Raw genomic sequence first — 15,538 nt, forward strand, 5'->3', positions numbered from 1 at the left:
AATGTTGAGGTACATTCCTTCTATTCCTAGTTTTATTAGAGCTTTTATCATGAAGTAGTGTTGAATCTTATCAGAGGCTTTTTCTGCATCTATTGAGATGATCAAGTGGTTTTTGTCTTTGCTCCTATTAATGTGCTGTATTACATTTATAGATTTGCATATGTTGAACCACCCCTGCATCCCTGGGATGAAGCCTGCTCGGTCATGGTGAATGATCTTTCTGATACGTTGTTGGATTCATTTTGCCATTATTTTATTGAGGATTTTTGCACTGATGTTCATTAAGGAGATTGCCTTTAGTTCTTTTTTCGATGTGTCCTTGTCTGGTTTTGGGATGAGTGTAATGCTGGCTTCATAGAATGAGTTAGGCAGTGTTCCTTCCCTTTCTATTTCATGGAAAAGTTTAAGGAGTGTTGATATTCGTTCTTCTTTGAAGGTCTGGTAGAATTCAGCTGAGAATCCATCAGGTGCTGGCCTTTTTTTTTTTTCCAGAGACTATATTGCTGCTTTAATTTCATTACGTGTTGTAGTTATGTGTAGGTGGTTAATATCCTCTTGGTTCAGTTTTGGATGGTCATAAGTATCTAGAAATTTGTCCGTTTCTTCAAGATTTTCCAATTTATTGGAAATAGTTTCTCAAAGTAGTCTGTGATGATTCTATGGATTTCCTTAGTATTTGTTGTTATCTCTCCTTTTTTTGTTTTTGATTTTACTAATTTGGGTCTTTTCCCTCTTCATTTTAGTCAGATTTGCCAGGGGCTTGTCAATCTTGTCTATTTTTTCACAGAACCAGCTTTTTCTAGGAGTTTGAGATGTAGTATTAGGTCATTTATTTGAGATCTTTCTGTCCTTTTAATATAGGCACTCATGGGTATAAACTTTCCTCTTAGGATTGCCTTTGCTGTGTCCCATAGGTTCTGGTAGATGATATTTTCATTTTCATTAGCTTCCAGGAACCTTATGATTTCCTTTTATTTCTTCTATGATCCACTGATATTTGAGCAATGCGTTATTCAGCCTCCAATTATTTGCGTGTTTTCTGCTGTTGTTTTTGTTGTTGAGTTCTAGTTTTAATGCATTGTGACCAGATAGAATACATGGGATTATTTGTTTTCTTATATCTGCTGAGGCTTGCTTTGTTCCCTAAGATATGATCTATTTTGGAGAAAATTCCATGGGCTGCTGAGAAGAATGTATATTGTGCTGTTGTTGGATGAAATATTCTGTAGACATCAGTTAGGCCCATTTGATCTGTGGTGTCACTTAGTTCTAGGATTTCTTCATTGATTTTTTGTTTGGGTGACCTCTTTATTGGTGATAAAGGGATATTAAAGTCTCCCACTTCCACTGTGTTGGAGTCTATATGTGCTTTTAAGTCCTTCAGTGTATGTTTGATGAAATTGGGTGCACTGACATTGGGTGCATATAGATTGATAATTATTTTTTCCTTTTGATGTATTGCCTCTTTTGTTAGTGTAAAATGTCCTTTGTTTGACCAATGTAAGTTTGAAGTCTACTTTGTCTGATATAAGTATTGCTATTACTGCCTGTTTTCAGGGGCCATTGGCTTGGTAAATGTTCTTCTAGCCTTTCACCCTAAGCCAGTGTTTATTTCTTTCAATAAGATGGGTCTCTTGTAAACAACAGATTGTTGGATCTTCCTTTTTAATCCAGTTTGCTAAAAGGTGTCTTTTGATAGGGGAGTTGAGTCCATTGATATTCAGGGTTAATACTGATAGGTATGTGGTGATTGCTGCCACTTAGTTGTTTTTGTTGTTTAAGGATTTGATTGTGTGCAGCTGAATCAGTGCTACTCTCTGATTACTTGTCTTTTCTTCTCCTGTGGTTTGATGCTTCCTGTCCTCTCATGGTTTCATTTGCTTTCATCTTCTGTGTGCAGAATTCTTTGTAGAATCTAATACAGTGGTGGCTTAGTGGTCATATATTGTTTTAGTTTCTGTTTATTGTGCAAGATTTTTATTGCTCCATCAATTTGCAATGATAGTTTTGCTGGGTAGAGTATCCTAGGGCTAAAATTATTTTCATTCAGTGCCTGAAATACCTCCCTCCGTGCCCTTCTTGCTTTTAAGGTCTCCATTGAGAAATCTGCTGTTATTTTGATGGGTTTACCTTTATACGTTACTTGTTTTTTTCACTCTTACAGCCTTCAATATTCTTTCTCTATTCTCTATGCTTGTTGTTTTAATGATAATATGCCGTGGGGAGGTTCTATTTTGGTCAAGTGTGTTTGGTGTTCTGGAGGCTTCCTGTACCTGAGTGGGCAAAACTTTCTCAAGATTTGGGAAATTTTCTGTTATTATTTTATTGGATATGTTACATATCCCTTTGGCTTGCTAGGTGCTACCAATGTTAAACATGGCTGTGTCCCTTGTAATTAATACATTGTGTTATTATTTTCCATTAATTCATTTTATGGTTCACTAATATGACTTAAGATATACAGCTGTACATTGTCCATTCCCTGTGGACACATCAAGCTCAACTAAGGCCCATAGTTCTTTGGAGAGGTTGGCAGCCAGCAGGTAGCCAGTGATGATGCCATGCTGAGAACCAAATGGAATGACTGTCATGACTTTGAGAATAATTTTACAGGCAGGAAATTATTGTTTTACCAAAAATATAATATGTACTCAGTAAAGTCTCACTGAGTTGAATTGGACTCATTTTCCCATGAGATAAGGGAACTGGTAGAAAAATCAACAGACATTAGAGGAGCTGGCCAACAAAGTCACTAAATAGAGTTTATAGCTCACTGTTAACTCAGGACTCACTATTTCTCTATAAAGGCATATTCCTGAATTTCCCCTGTCTTTAGTTTTATCTGCTACCAATGTAATTTTTGATGTGATAATGTTCTAAGATAAAGCAAGGGGAGCACATAGACCAGGTGTCAGGGAGACTTCTTTGAGGAACTTAGATTATTTTCCTGAGTTTGGGACGAAGTGGTGGGAGAAAGGATTTCAGGTAGAGGGAACAGTCATGGTGTGCGCTAGCAGTTAGGAAAAAGTTTGACATGATTAAGTTGAAATGACATTTTCTGTTATATTTATATATATACACACAGATTTACACAGCAATTATATCCAATTTCACTATACTACCAAGTGTATCACTTTTAAGAATATAATTTGCATTTTGGCAAATACCTAGAATCATGTAGCTACCACTGTAGTAAACATACAGAATATTTTAATGGCCCCATGAAAGTTCCCTTTTGCCCCTGTGATCTTCTTCTCTTTAACCCCAGTTATAGACAATTGCAAGTGTGTCTTTTTTATTTAGGAACTTTGTGCTGAAGTTGTACCGAGATTGTATTGCTCATTCAGGAAACTTCTGTGAACATTATTTACTGTTGACTAAACAACTGAATTCTTTTTCCTCCCCCAGGTGTTCACTTACAAGCAGAGCACGATTACCCACCAGAAGGTGACTGCTATGCACCCCCTAAATGAGGAGGGTGTGGACGACATGGCCTCCCTGACAGAGCTCCATGGAGGCTCCATCATGTATAACTTATTCCAGCGATATAAGAGAAATCAGATATATGTAAGTTCCAATTGCAATTTCCTTAGGAAGAAATTCCTTGTGGCTGGGGATGTAGCTCCATGGTTGAGCACTTGCCCAGTATGCAGGAGGCCTGGGATCTATTCCCAACACACACACACACACACACACACACACACACACACACACACACGAAAGAAAAAGAAGAAATGGAATGGCTCAAGTTTGAGTGAATGTTTATTTTCACTTTCCAAGAGCACTTCCTGCCTTTTGAGCACCTCTAATAAATCTAAGTAAAACTGTGTTTTCAAGGGTTTTGCCAAATTAGAAACTTGATCCAGTAAACCACCGTCTCATGTTGACTGCCCAGATTTTATTAGAGGGGATTGACTTTCTGTCGAAGGATCTTCTGCACATTAGGTAATTTGCCGCCTTGCTTCTTGTGAATCCGCTCCCTTGTCTCCTGTGTAAGTGTTCTGTTACACAAAGAAGTCACATGGAATTGTTTGATTTCCTTAATTAAGGACTGGGAAACATCAACTTGCATGAGTACCTGAGCCGAAGCTTCTTTCTTTTTCTTTTCGTTTGTCTCTGTGTCGTGTGTGGTGTGGTGTGTGTGTATGTATTTTTGCTGCTTTTTTTTTTTTTTTGCTCTGGAGTCCTTTCTGGGTCATATTTTGCATTCAAGGAAATTCATCTTTTTCAAGATGTGGGATTCCTATTTGCTGTTTTGAATGGAAAAATACAAAATGCATTTTCACACATCTTTCTCCCTATTCTTCTGAAATGTGACTATACCTATATTATAAAGTAATAGTAAAAAATAATTTCCATAGTGACTTTTTGAATTTAAAGAACACATACTATATTAAACTATCTGCTTGTCTGCAGGCCTTAATAGGAAACCAGGGACAACTGCTTATGTATGTTTTTCTTTCTTTGTCAAGTTCAAATTTTTAAAGAAAGTATTAATAAATGGGGGGAGGGTGAAGGGTTAAGACAAAGTAATAGAAGGGGTGAATTTGATCAAAGTACATTGTATGCATGCAAGTAAACATCACAGTGAAACCTTTCTGTAAATTAATTTATGCTAATAAAAAATAAATTTAGCCAGGCACTGGTGGCTCATGCCTGTAGGCTGAGATGGGGAGGAGTGCAGTTCAAGGTCAGTGCATGCAACTAGTTCATGAGACCCCATTTCCAAAGCAAAATGGACTGGAGGTGTGGCTCAAGTGCTAGAGTGCCTTCTTTGCAAACATGAAGCCCTGAGTTGAAACCCCAAATAAATAAATAAAATAATTAAAAATTTAAAATATTAATACTTTTAAAATCCATGATCATTAAATAATTTTTGTTCCTTAGGAATTATATTTAACATTGGTAATGTTTTTGGGATTCTGATTGATAATAACACCAGCCTTTGAAAATGTTCAGTGAGTGCTAACTGAAGCTTGAGACACTTGGCGTTAGGTCCCAACATTGTGCCTGTTGGGAAAGAAGATGGGGGGGAGACGTGGAACTAGATATTTGTGGGCTTAATTCTTCATTTTCCTCAGCTTGAAAAATAAAGTATGTTTATTGCTTTCTTTTGCACTGTGAAAGTGTCGTTTTTGCCAGATTGACCTGATGGTTGCCAAATGTTTTCAGACAGCCGTGTATAGAGAAACCCAATCCTGCCATAGTCGTCTGACTGCTGAGCACTCTTACCCTAAGTTTTAGATTGCAATGTTTTCCACATGTTCCTCAGAAAAGGTAATTTTTATACATAACGTTTATGTAAAAATGGCCATCTATCCTGCATTGTGCATTTGCCAGCAGGATGTACACTTATTCCTTTGTTCCCGTGTCAGAAATCTGACAGCTGACCAGCAAGTTACTGACTACCCATAGGATAGCCACTATACAGGTAGCCACATTGCTACTGCTTTGTGTGTTTTCACTGTTAAATACTCAACATTGGCGTGTAGGTTTTCCAAGGACTCTTTTGTCTTCCTTGAGCCAAGGACACTGCCAGGCTTCCGGTAGTTGTGCAATAAACATTTATAAAATAAATGCTATGCAGGTTACAAATGGGCAATCTTAGTTGATGATAAAATATGAAGCTACATTTTGAAACTTTTTATTGGGGTGTGTCTCTTGCAGGTATTTCTCACACTCTTCTGTCTTTAAAGAAAAGGCTTGAGTTCTTATTACACATTTTCTATAGGCAAGAAAAAGTAAGTCAATTAGGAGGAAAAACCTATTTCAAAGGCAGAGCCTTTTCAAAAGTTTTTTTTTCTTTCTTTCTTTCTTTTTTCTCTTTTCATGACAATGATGTTAAACCTGAGAGCTAAATTGCCCAATAAATCCTTTGATTAAGATCTTGGTCTTGTTTCCTGGAATGAAGGTCTTTTTCCTGTCTTTTGAGGGAAAAACACAGGATTTTGTGCATCCAATTTGCAGTTCACTTCAGTTAATTATGCCTTTCTTTTGTGGTGTGTGTAATTGTATTATAACTCATCAAGTAGACACCATGGTTTTCTTATTACCACAGAGGCCCTTTGCAGGGGACACAGTACCTGCCAGGATGTACAAATTGGAACAAACCCCTGCTGTTACAAAAGTCACTGTTTTCTCACCTTGTGTCCCATCTCTGCTCCATGCCTGTTTATATCTTTAATAGATTTTAGAAAAAAATTACTTGAATCTTGCCAGAAGTGTTGTATTAGATTTCTATTGCTGATGTAACATATTGCCATAAATGTGTCAGTTTAAAACAACAAATTTATTTCCTTACAATGTGTAGGTCAGAAGCTGACAGGGGTCTTGCCAGGCTAAAATGAAGGTGTCCACAGGGCTACCACCATTCTGGAGGCGTTAGTGGAAATCTATTATCTGCTCATTCTTGTTAGCAGGATTCAGTTACTTGCAGCTGTAGGACTTTGGCCCTTGTTCTCTCGATGTCACCTGAGGGCTGTTCCCAACCTCTACAAACCACACACGTTCCCTGTTTCCATGGTTTGTTGGCTGAGTCCTTTTCGTGGCTGCTTATCTTTCTTCCTCTTTCCTTCTCTCTGTCTCTCTCTTTTCTACAGCTAAGAAAAGTTGGCATCTTTCAGGATCCATGATTAGAAGGTATCTGTATGCATGTGTGGAGTTATCACAGTGAAATCCCCTTGTGTTACTAATGTATGATAATTCAAAAGTAAAATTTTTTTTAAAAGGTTCATGATTAGATCAGACCCACCTGGGTAGTCTTCCCACCTCTGGGTTTATAATCACACCTGCAGAGTCTCATTACCATGTGACCATACCTAGTCACAGATTTTAGGGATTAGTGTGGGCATCTTTGTGGAGGAGCTATTATTCTGCCTCCCAGTAATAGAAAGGGCTCCTGGTGTCCTCCCTCACCCCACTCATATATGGATGTCCCATTGTATATTGACTTTCTGCTCTAAGTTGGCAGGTTACACAGGTTGATGGCAGGTGGGCTTACCCCCAGGTAGCAAACTCTGTTGTCCTCTACTGAGAGGGGCCATTAGCCTTTCTCTTTGGGACCAGTCTTTAGTCTGAGGACTTTATCTAAATGTAGTAAAATCTTCTTTTACTGAACCTTTGCTATCCTCCATTGAAATGGTATAGACAGTGGTAAAAAGATAAAAGCTCTCAGACTAGATAAATCAGAGTTCAGCCCCCTCCCCTTTTCTTCTTTAACTTCTTCAGCTTTATGTGAATAATTTAGACTTTCAGAATGTCCATCTAAAAAAATTTTGAGGTTGGATCTGGCAGGGCTGTTTTGAAATAAAATAAGTGAAAGCTTTAAAAACTTTAACTCTTATATCTTCCTAGCTAGCTTATTCACCCCATACCAACAAGTATTTATTCCTTCCTTCGACCTTGGCACCATGTCCGGGGGCTTTCAAAAGAAGATCACAACACTGTACTTGGCCTCAAAGTTTGCAATTTAGCAGGGAGATAAAACCAAGGTCAACTTACAACAAACGATTGAAGAACGTCTCTCCTTGAGTGGGTGGGGGGGTGACCCTGTCTGTGAAACCCCCAAACATTACCTGTGCCCCTTAACGATTCCTGTGGGTGTATTCCTGCCCCAGGCCTGTCCTTGGAGGGGACAGAGGCTGTGCGAACTTTGTTGCCACAGTCTGCAGGTCCACGTGGTTCTAGCCTACAAGGGGTATTGTTTGGGTTCATTAACATGGTTAAAGCAGCTCCACAGTTCTGTCCTGCCTGTGCAGAACCTCTGATGCTGGAACTGCAAGTCCAGGCTCTTCCTTCCTGCAGTCCCACGTCATCATTCTTCCCCATCTTCTGCTCTGCACTGCAGCTCTCAACCGCCCTGGCTTCCACCCTGCACCTCTTAACTATGCATTTCTGGCCATGGGAGGGGCTCTTCGCTGATGGTCCCCTTTCTGCCATAGTGGGGAGGGTCTGATAGCATCTCACTCTCCTTTGTCTCTCCCCTTCCCACCACCTTACTAGGATAAATCCTAGTAAGTTCCTAAAGACTTATAAAGAGGAGGGTGATGTGTGTTTGTGGTAGGAAGAGATAAGAGATGGGGAGAGAGAACCTAGAGGTGGGTCAGAAAGCTAAGCTTCCTACAAAGTATCCTGTAAGAAGAGGGCAGGAATGACAGTACAAGGGAGGAGGAAGAGTTGGTTAAAGAAAGCCTTTGTGGCGCATGAACAGAACATGGACAGAAGACAGTAGTTTGGTGTGAGACCCTCAGTAAATCCAGAGAAGGTTGCACTTGGTTAAGGAAACAGGCTTTTGCTGGGGAATGTTGAAAAGACTAAAACATTTCCTCTCAGTTGGTCCGATTCTCTTGCTAGGGGACATTTGTCAATATCTGAAGACATTTTTAGTTGTCATAGCTAAGTCAGGGGTGCTAACGGCATCTCGTGAGTAGAGATCAGGGGTGCTGCTAACTGTCCCACTACGCACAGGACAGTCTGTACCACCAGGAATCGTTTGGCCCAAGTTGTCAGCAGTACCAGTTGAGGAGACCTCCCTTCCATCAAGCTGATCTGGAAAGTTCGGGGTTGATGGTGTAGAAACTTCAGTAAGGGTTTTTGAAAAGATAACTTCCCTGAGAAAAACTGTTAGAAGAGTTGCTAGGGAGCTGATAGGGGTGAGCCTTGGAAAGGTGCATCAGCTGAGAGGGTGGCAGTAATTCGGTGCTGAAGGGGGGCGGTTAGACCAGTCTAGACACTGCATGAGAGAGATGAGAAGCATGGGGAGGGAGGAGGAAGAAGGCTGAGCTGTACTGCCAGCTGCCAAGCATGATGGCCATGAAGACATGGTGCTGACAGTTCCACAAGTTCCTGGAGGAGACTGGAGAGGACTAGTGACTTTTGCATGCTTGTCTGTTCTCTGGAGCCTGGATCATGTCACATTGTGTGTCCAGCATTAAACAGTGTTGACGGGAGCAGACGAGGTTTCCATTGTGTTGGAGGTAAGCTCCGTGTCCAAGTGCAGAGACTGCCAGGCTCCGTGGTGTGGCAGCTGTGTTTTCTGCCAGATGGAAGAGAAGCACATTCCCTCCATTATAGGGTTTGTTGCGCTCTGGGTCAATTGCATGGAGGCCACTCTTCTGCCAGCCTTGAAGGAATGGCTGAAAACCACATCACGGGTAGCCGCAGGTAACTGAGGAACTGTCTTGCAATTATAGCCTTCAGGAGCGCTCCAGAGGAAGCCATTCTGTGTTCCACCCAGCCCTCCAGTTTGTTTGTTGGTCTTGCTGAACAAACAGCACAGAGATCAGAATCAAAGGAGAACATTTTAAGAAGTGAGACTGTGTCTAAAGATACAAGCTCTCTAAGCACAGAACTTGCTTCACAGCTAATGTATTTTTAGGTCTTTCAAAAATATCCTCTGGTTATGTGGCATTCCAGCCCAAATCTGTAAATGTGTTTGATGTTGTTCCTGAATTAACTTTGAAGCCTGCTTCTGTAAAGCAAAACATGCTTGTAGGCACCAAGAGGCTAAATACCTATTGATTTCAGCAGGTAGGTGAGTGGAGTTCACCTATAGGGAACTGTGGACTACTTGCAATATGAAGTCTGGGATAGCCTGCTGGGGAGTTTTCTGTTTGGGGAACATGAAAATAAAAATCTGTATTTCATTTCCTTGAGTTGAGTCTTCCCAAAGTAGACTTTTTTGGTTTGCTTCCATCCCATTCCAAACCCAGTGTCAAGTAACAGTGAGCCTCTCACAAATTCAGGATGGCCCAAAGTTAGCACAGACTTGACATGTGACACGTCCTAGGAACAGCTGAGTACAGTGTGGTTTGTCAGGGGGTTCTTGTTTTCTGGCTTTTTTTTTTTCACATGAAATCAAGACTCATGATGCCAAAAGATAATTGTAACCATCTGTCTGACTATATATATTTTTAAACTTTACCAAACATTCATGCTTTTGTGGCCACTTCCATATCAGCATGACAGTGGCAATTAGGAACTTTGTTTCTGTGATTTTTTTTTTTTTTTGCCCTGCCTCTCCTTTGGTTCAGATTCCTTTCAAGAAGGCGAGAATTTGAGTCAGAAATTCACTGAAATGAAAAGGAAATGCCAGAACGTCTAAATTTTAGAGCTGGACTCTGGATGTTATCTGTTGTGATCTTGACTTCTTAACACACTTGAATGCTTAACATTTTTCAAATTTTTTAAAAAAATGTTTGCTATTGTGCAATTGGACCAAGGCACATAATTTCATTCTGTAGAAGGTAGCAGTGTAGAGCATTCTAGAACAGAATGAAAACATGAGTTTATTTGATGAATCAGGGTCAGATGGTATCCCAAATATGTCTGTGCTGATTCATCCCTGCTTGCGTGCCAGGCTCTGTGCTGGGCTCCGGGGATGCAGGATTTGCCTTGTTCACAGTAACTGTTTGTTGAAGGATTGCATAAATGGAGAGCACTTAATGGATTGGTGAGGACAGATACCAGCAGGCCATTGACAACAGCTCAGGGTGAAGTGAGTGTGATAAAAATACTTACTGGGAGCATAAAGAAGGAGCATCAGAATAAGGAGAGAGGGTTAGAGGATTCTTCTCAGTGAAGGTATTAGTTGCTGCAGTCTGGACATTTGGCTAAGGGGAGGATAGCTCTCCTGACAGCAGATTAGCTTATGCAGAGACATAGAATAGCATGATGCATTTGTTCAGTACAAACCATGCTGCCCAGATTCGTTTTTCCTGTGTTGGAATTCTGACATTCCACCAGTATAGTATGGTTCTCTCTTTGTCTATAGGCTGACTGCAATTGATGCCACTGGGTTAGTTCAAGTTTTTTTTTTTGTCTTTTCTTTTATGGTGCTGGGATCGAACCCAGGGCCTCACGCATGCTAGGCAAGCGCTGTACCACCAAGCTACATCCCAGCCCTCAAGTTTTTTTTAAAAAGAAATTACTGCATATATTTAAGACATGTAGCATGATGTTTTGATACACATATGCATAGAGAAATCAAATTAGTCCTGCTTTTTTTGGTGAGGAGGTTAGATATTGGGTATTGCACTTCATGCCTTTTGTATACCTTGAATTGTTAGATCTGGAGTTACAGAAATGCAGTAAATTTCTCCCAACATTTTAAAGCAACATGTGATGCAGCCATTCTAGATTATCAAAATGGGCAAGAAACTGTGTTTTTTGGTGAGTTATGTGGAACTTTTCTGACTAGAAAATTTTTTACGTATTTTAAAATAGGATGTACTTTCTATTTCTGAACAGCCGTTAAAATGACAAGGCTGTTTGTTCTTGTGGAATTTGGACTCCAGTATGAGGAAGCTGGTACCTGGCCCTGCTTCGTGCTTGGAGGTTGCATGTGTCTACAGTCTTAGGCTGCATGGAGTCATCATGCCATTTTTGGAGCAGTAATGATACCTTTTTTATAAAGTGTGGAATGATTGAAGCATGCAACAAATGCCACCTCAGAGCTCTTACGATTTCTTAGGACACATTGTCTTCACTTCACTTGGTACTTCACACAAGGCCGTTCTTCCCTCAGCTCCGTTTTACTTGCATTGTACATCGATCTTTCCTTATTCAAGCGAACCACTTACACCTGCAGCCTGTGTTTTAGTGACAAAATCATCCATGCAAAGTGAAGAGTGAGGTGGTATGTTGAAGACAGTGGGTTTGGGGCATGTCCTTGACCATGATTATTTTTGCTAACAAACCTCTCAGATCTCAAATATTGTCATTTGTCTCTTTTTAAATAAACTACTGTGAATTATTACCATGGTCGCCATTTCCTGTTACATGGCTGTTTCAACAGATGCAGAAGTGAGTGCCCTTTGGCACTTAGAAAGGCACAGACAGTAAAAGTCAATATGCCTTACTTAACAATGGGAATGGACTGGAGGTGTGGCTCAAGTGCTAGAGCTCCTCCCTAAACTAAGATGGCTATGACCTCTCTAAAGAATGCAGTGTTATGGGACTGCCATTTGTGTATGCAGCCCGTCCATTGATCTAAACATTGCTAGGTGATGCGTGAGTGTAATTCATTAAGACTTGGGCTGTTATGTCACCTTTAGGGAGGTGAGACTGAGGGACCAGGACTGTATGGGAATCACAGAGAAAGGTTTTGTGGAAATTGAATCAAAGCAAGGTGAATCCCTTACCAGGGCAGGTATCAGAGATGGAGGGAGACAGATGGATTCGGGACCTAAGAGTGGAGTGTACAGGACCTGGAGACCCTGGGAGTGAGTCACTGTTCATCCACGGTGTTACATCTGTCAAAACCAGGTTCTGGCATTTTACTGGCCCTTCTGCATGGTCTGTCAGAAGAGGCTGGAGCAGTGACCTCTGTCCACATGTCAGGGTCATGTTGAGCAATTGAGGGCTGTGCTGATGCTCAGATAGCACTCATGATGTAGGATGATGAAACGTCAGTTAACGTCATTTTGGTAGCATGTAAACTTAATTGTCATTTAAAATTTTGTGACAAGGGAGAAGTTTCTGGATGCAATGATACAATATCATCATTGACAAAGTAAACTAGTAAAACTCGTGTTCAGGTTATAAAAGCCTTGCTTAGGCTTGGTGCTAAGGAGAGGTACTGTAGGGGAGATCTTTAGATTTGTTTGTTTGTTTTGGCAGTGCTGGGGATCAGACTTAGGCCTCCCATATGCTAGGCAAAGACTCTACCAAGGAACCACACCCCTAGCCTGGCATTTTAATTATTAATGAGACAAGGTTTCTGTAATCTTTAAACAAAAACTAAAAGATCCTCCATAACAACCAGATAGACATTTCACATTTTCTTTTTTTTTTTTTTTTGTTAAGAGAAGAGATTGCAGATTGTTGGATTTTGGCTAAGATTAAGTCAGATTATTTGCTTGTTGTCTCTGTTAGTATGTGGGAGCCCATTTGTTGAATTTATTATCATCCATGACAATGTACTTACCAATTCTTTGAACTCTAGTAAGATTATTTCCTCCCTGAAAATCTAAATGCCTTTTATCCATCCCCCTCCCCCACTAATTTGTGACTAGGACATTTTTCTTTAAGTGTCCAGGTCACTTATGTTAAAATACATTCACACTGCTGTGCAGCAACCCCCCAGGACTCCTCATTTTGCAAAACTGAAACTCCACTCAGTTAACAGCTCCCCATTTTCCTATTCGTGGCATGCTAGTTTTCTCTGTTTGCAGTATTTAGTATGGTCTAAACTGTTGGTTTAGACTTTTCTCAGAATTTTTTTTTTTTTTTGAACTTAGAACATGAATGTTGATGCCCTGGCCACAAAATGGGGGAAGGGGGAGCACAATAGTAGCACTTACACTGTAGAGTGTCACCTTGGGGCATAACCATATGCCACCAAATGCTTGGTCTTTATTTATACTTAAATAATCGCTCCTTGTTGGGAGAACAAGAAGCATTAAGGTGAGAGAGTTCAATGCAGGGTCTGGGTTAAAGATATAAAACAAAGCAGATCATAGGACTGGTAGAGTGGCTCAAGCAGTAGAGTGCCTGCCTAGCAGGCATGAGGCCATGAGTTCGAACCCCAGTACTGCCAAGAAACAAACAAACAGATCATAGAGCGTAAAGGACTGTCACACGCTTCAAAGCAGGCAGCCTTGAAGGTGCTCATAAGTCTTACTTATAACTTATCTACTAAGGTGAAAAGGTTTTTGCTTTTGTTGTACTTGGGACCAAACCCAGGGCTTGAAGCAGGCTAGGCAAGCACAGTACGTCTGCTATACCCCTAGCCCTAAAAGGCAAAAAGTTTTAAACATGTTGAAATGCAAGTCACATTGAAAATTTTCTTCCAATTAGTGCATTGCACGATATCTAAATAGAAAAGTAAAATAAAAGCCTGGTTTGGTATCTTCTGGCAGGTTAGTTCTGCCTCAAAGCTGTTTTTTTCATGCAGACACTTTCAGCACCTTCAGCCGTCCCTCTGTCATAGCATGCCCAGGGAGGAAGAACCTTCGGCCGTTCTTTCCATAGGCCATTTGGAGCCACCCTCCACTGTGGCCATGGGAGAACACCTGGCAGAGTGGAGACAGAGCGGAGTTGTTTGGCAAACCAGATGGAAGAGCAGCAGAGGCCCAGGAGCCTGGGATGGTTTCAGTGTTGACTAGAAGATAATGTCTGCCTCGCTGGCTGTGAGCATTGTTATACTGCTCCAAAAAACTAGTTGACCTCCTGGATGAGAACAAAAGTCCTCGAGAAAAATTTAAATCGGCTACAATAACTGGGGATGAAGGACACAGAGCACATGTGTTACCCTTCAGAATTTTCCCATTAAACTGGGAAAAATCAAGGCATTCTTGCACAAAGTAGTGAAAGTCAGCTATTCACAATACTTGTGAGGAAGTTTTAATTTTGCAATGTGTGATAATAAGAGAATATGTTGGCTTCGTGGTAACTCATGAGGTTGACTCACACACAGTTGAGCAAGGCATTCGTCACCATCTTGTGAAACTTGAAGCTTAGTGTAGTTTTCATGACAGGGGTTATTGGCCATACTTAGCAACCACCATCTTTCTGTTTCTGTGGATTTATCTGCTCTGGGTATATGTTTGGCTTCTCTAAGTTGGTAAGTTTTCAAGACTCATCCGCATTGTAGTATGTATCAGAACTTCATTCCTTTTTGGCGTCTGAATAATACTCCATTGTATGGATATGCCACAGCTTACTTACTTATTGATTTGTTGATGGCGTTTGGGTTGTTTCTACCTTTTGGCTGCTGTGAGTAGTGTTGCTGTGCACTTGGGTGTACAAGTATTTGTCTACTTCAGTTCCTTTTGGTATAAGCCTATGAATGCAGTTGCTATGGTGATATCATTTATATTTTAATCTTTTTTTGGTTCAAATTATTTCCAAAATATAGACTTTATTACATTTGAAAAGTTGTACTGAACACATAATACTTTGCTTGATGTTCCTGGCAGTTACTACGAATATAAATTACTACAAATTGTTGCACTATGGTACAGATGTTGTCAGGATGTTTGGTCTTTCTGTCTAGGTTTACTTGGTTTTTGTTTTTGTTTGGTTTTCTCTCTAGAATCATTACACGTTAATGAATGTGTTAAGAGCAGGCTCTGGAATTAGGTTGCCTAGGTTCAGATCTTATCCATCCCACTTCTTGGTTCTGAATGTTTTCAAAATTTTCTCCCCTTGCCTTAGTTTCCTCATCTGAAAAAATTAATGCAGTAGTACTGCAAACCCTGCAGGTTTAGTATTTAAAGGATTAGGCCCCATGTATGGTCTGCTAGGGCTGCCATAACAAAATCCCACAACCTGGCTGGATTAAACAACAAAGATCCATCTTCTCATAGGTCTGGGCTGGGGGTTCAAGGTCAAGGTTTCAGCAGGTTGGGATTCCCAAGTTCACTCTCCTTGGCTGCCTTCCTGCTTCGTTCTTCCATGGCCTCCCTCCCTGTATGTAGTTGATGTGTCTTTGTTTACCCAAATTTCCTCTTATAAGGACCCAGATTGGAGTAGGAGCCCTGCAACAGGCTAATTTTAGTTTAGTCACCTCTATGGGGGCCCTATCTTCAAACACACT

General features: G+C 40.5%; 1 protein-coding gene across 1 annotated transcript in view; it reads left to right on the forward strand.

The window, feature by feature from the left end:
- Positions 1-15,538, forward strand: part of Myo10 (myosin X) — a 197,615-nt gene that overhangs the window by 79,143 nt on the left and 102,934 nt on the right. Inside the window, exon 3 of the mRNA XM_020179611.2 lies at positions 3,409-3,567. Coding sequence (XP_020035200.1) covers positions 3,409-3,567 — 159 coding nt within the window. The remainder of the gene's footprint in view (positions 1-3,408; positions 3,568-15,538) is intronic.

This window comes from Castor canadensis, chromosome 6 (genome assembly GCF_047511655.1).
Source record: "Castor canadensis chromosome 6, mCasCan1.hap1v2, whole genome shotgun sequence".
NCBI classification, from domain to species: domain Eukaryota; kingdom Metazoa; phylum Chordata; class Mammalia; order Rodentia; family Castoridae; genus Castor; species Castor canadensis.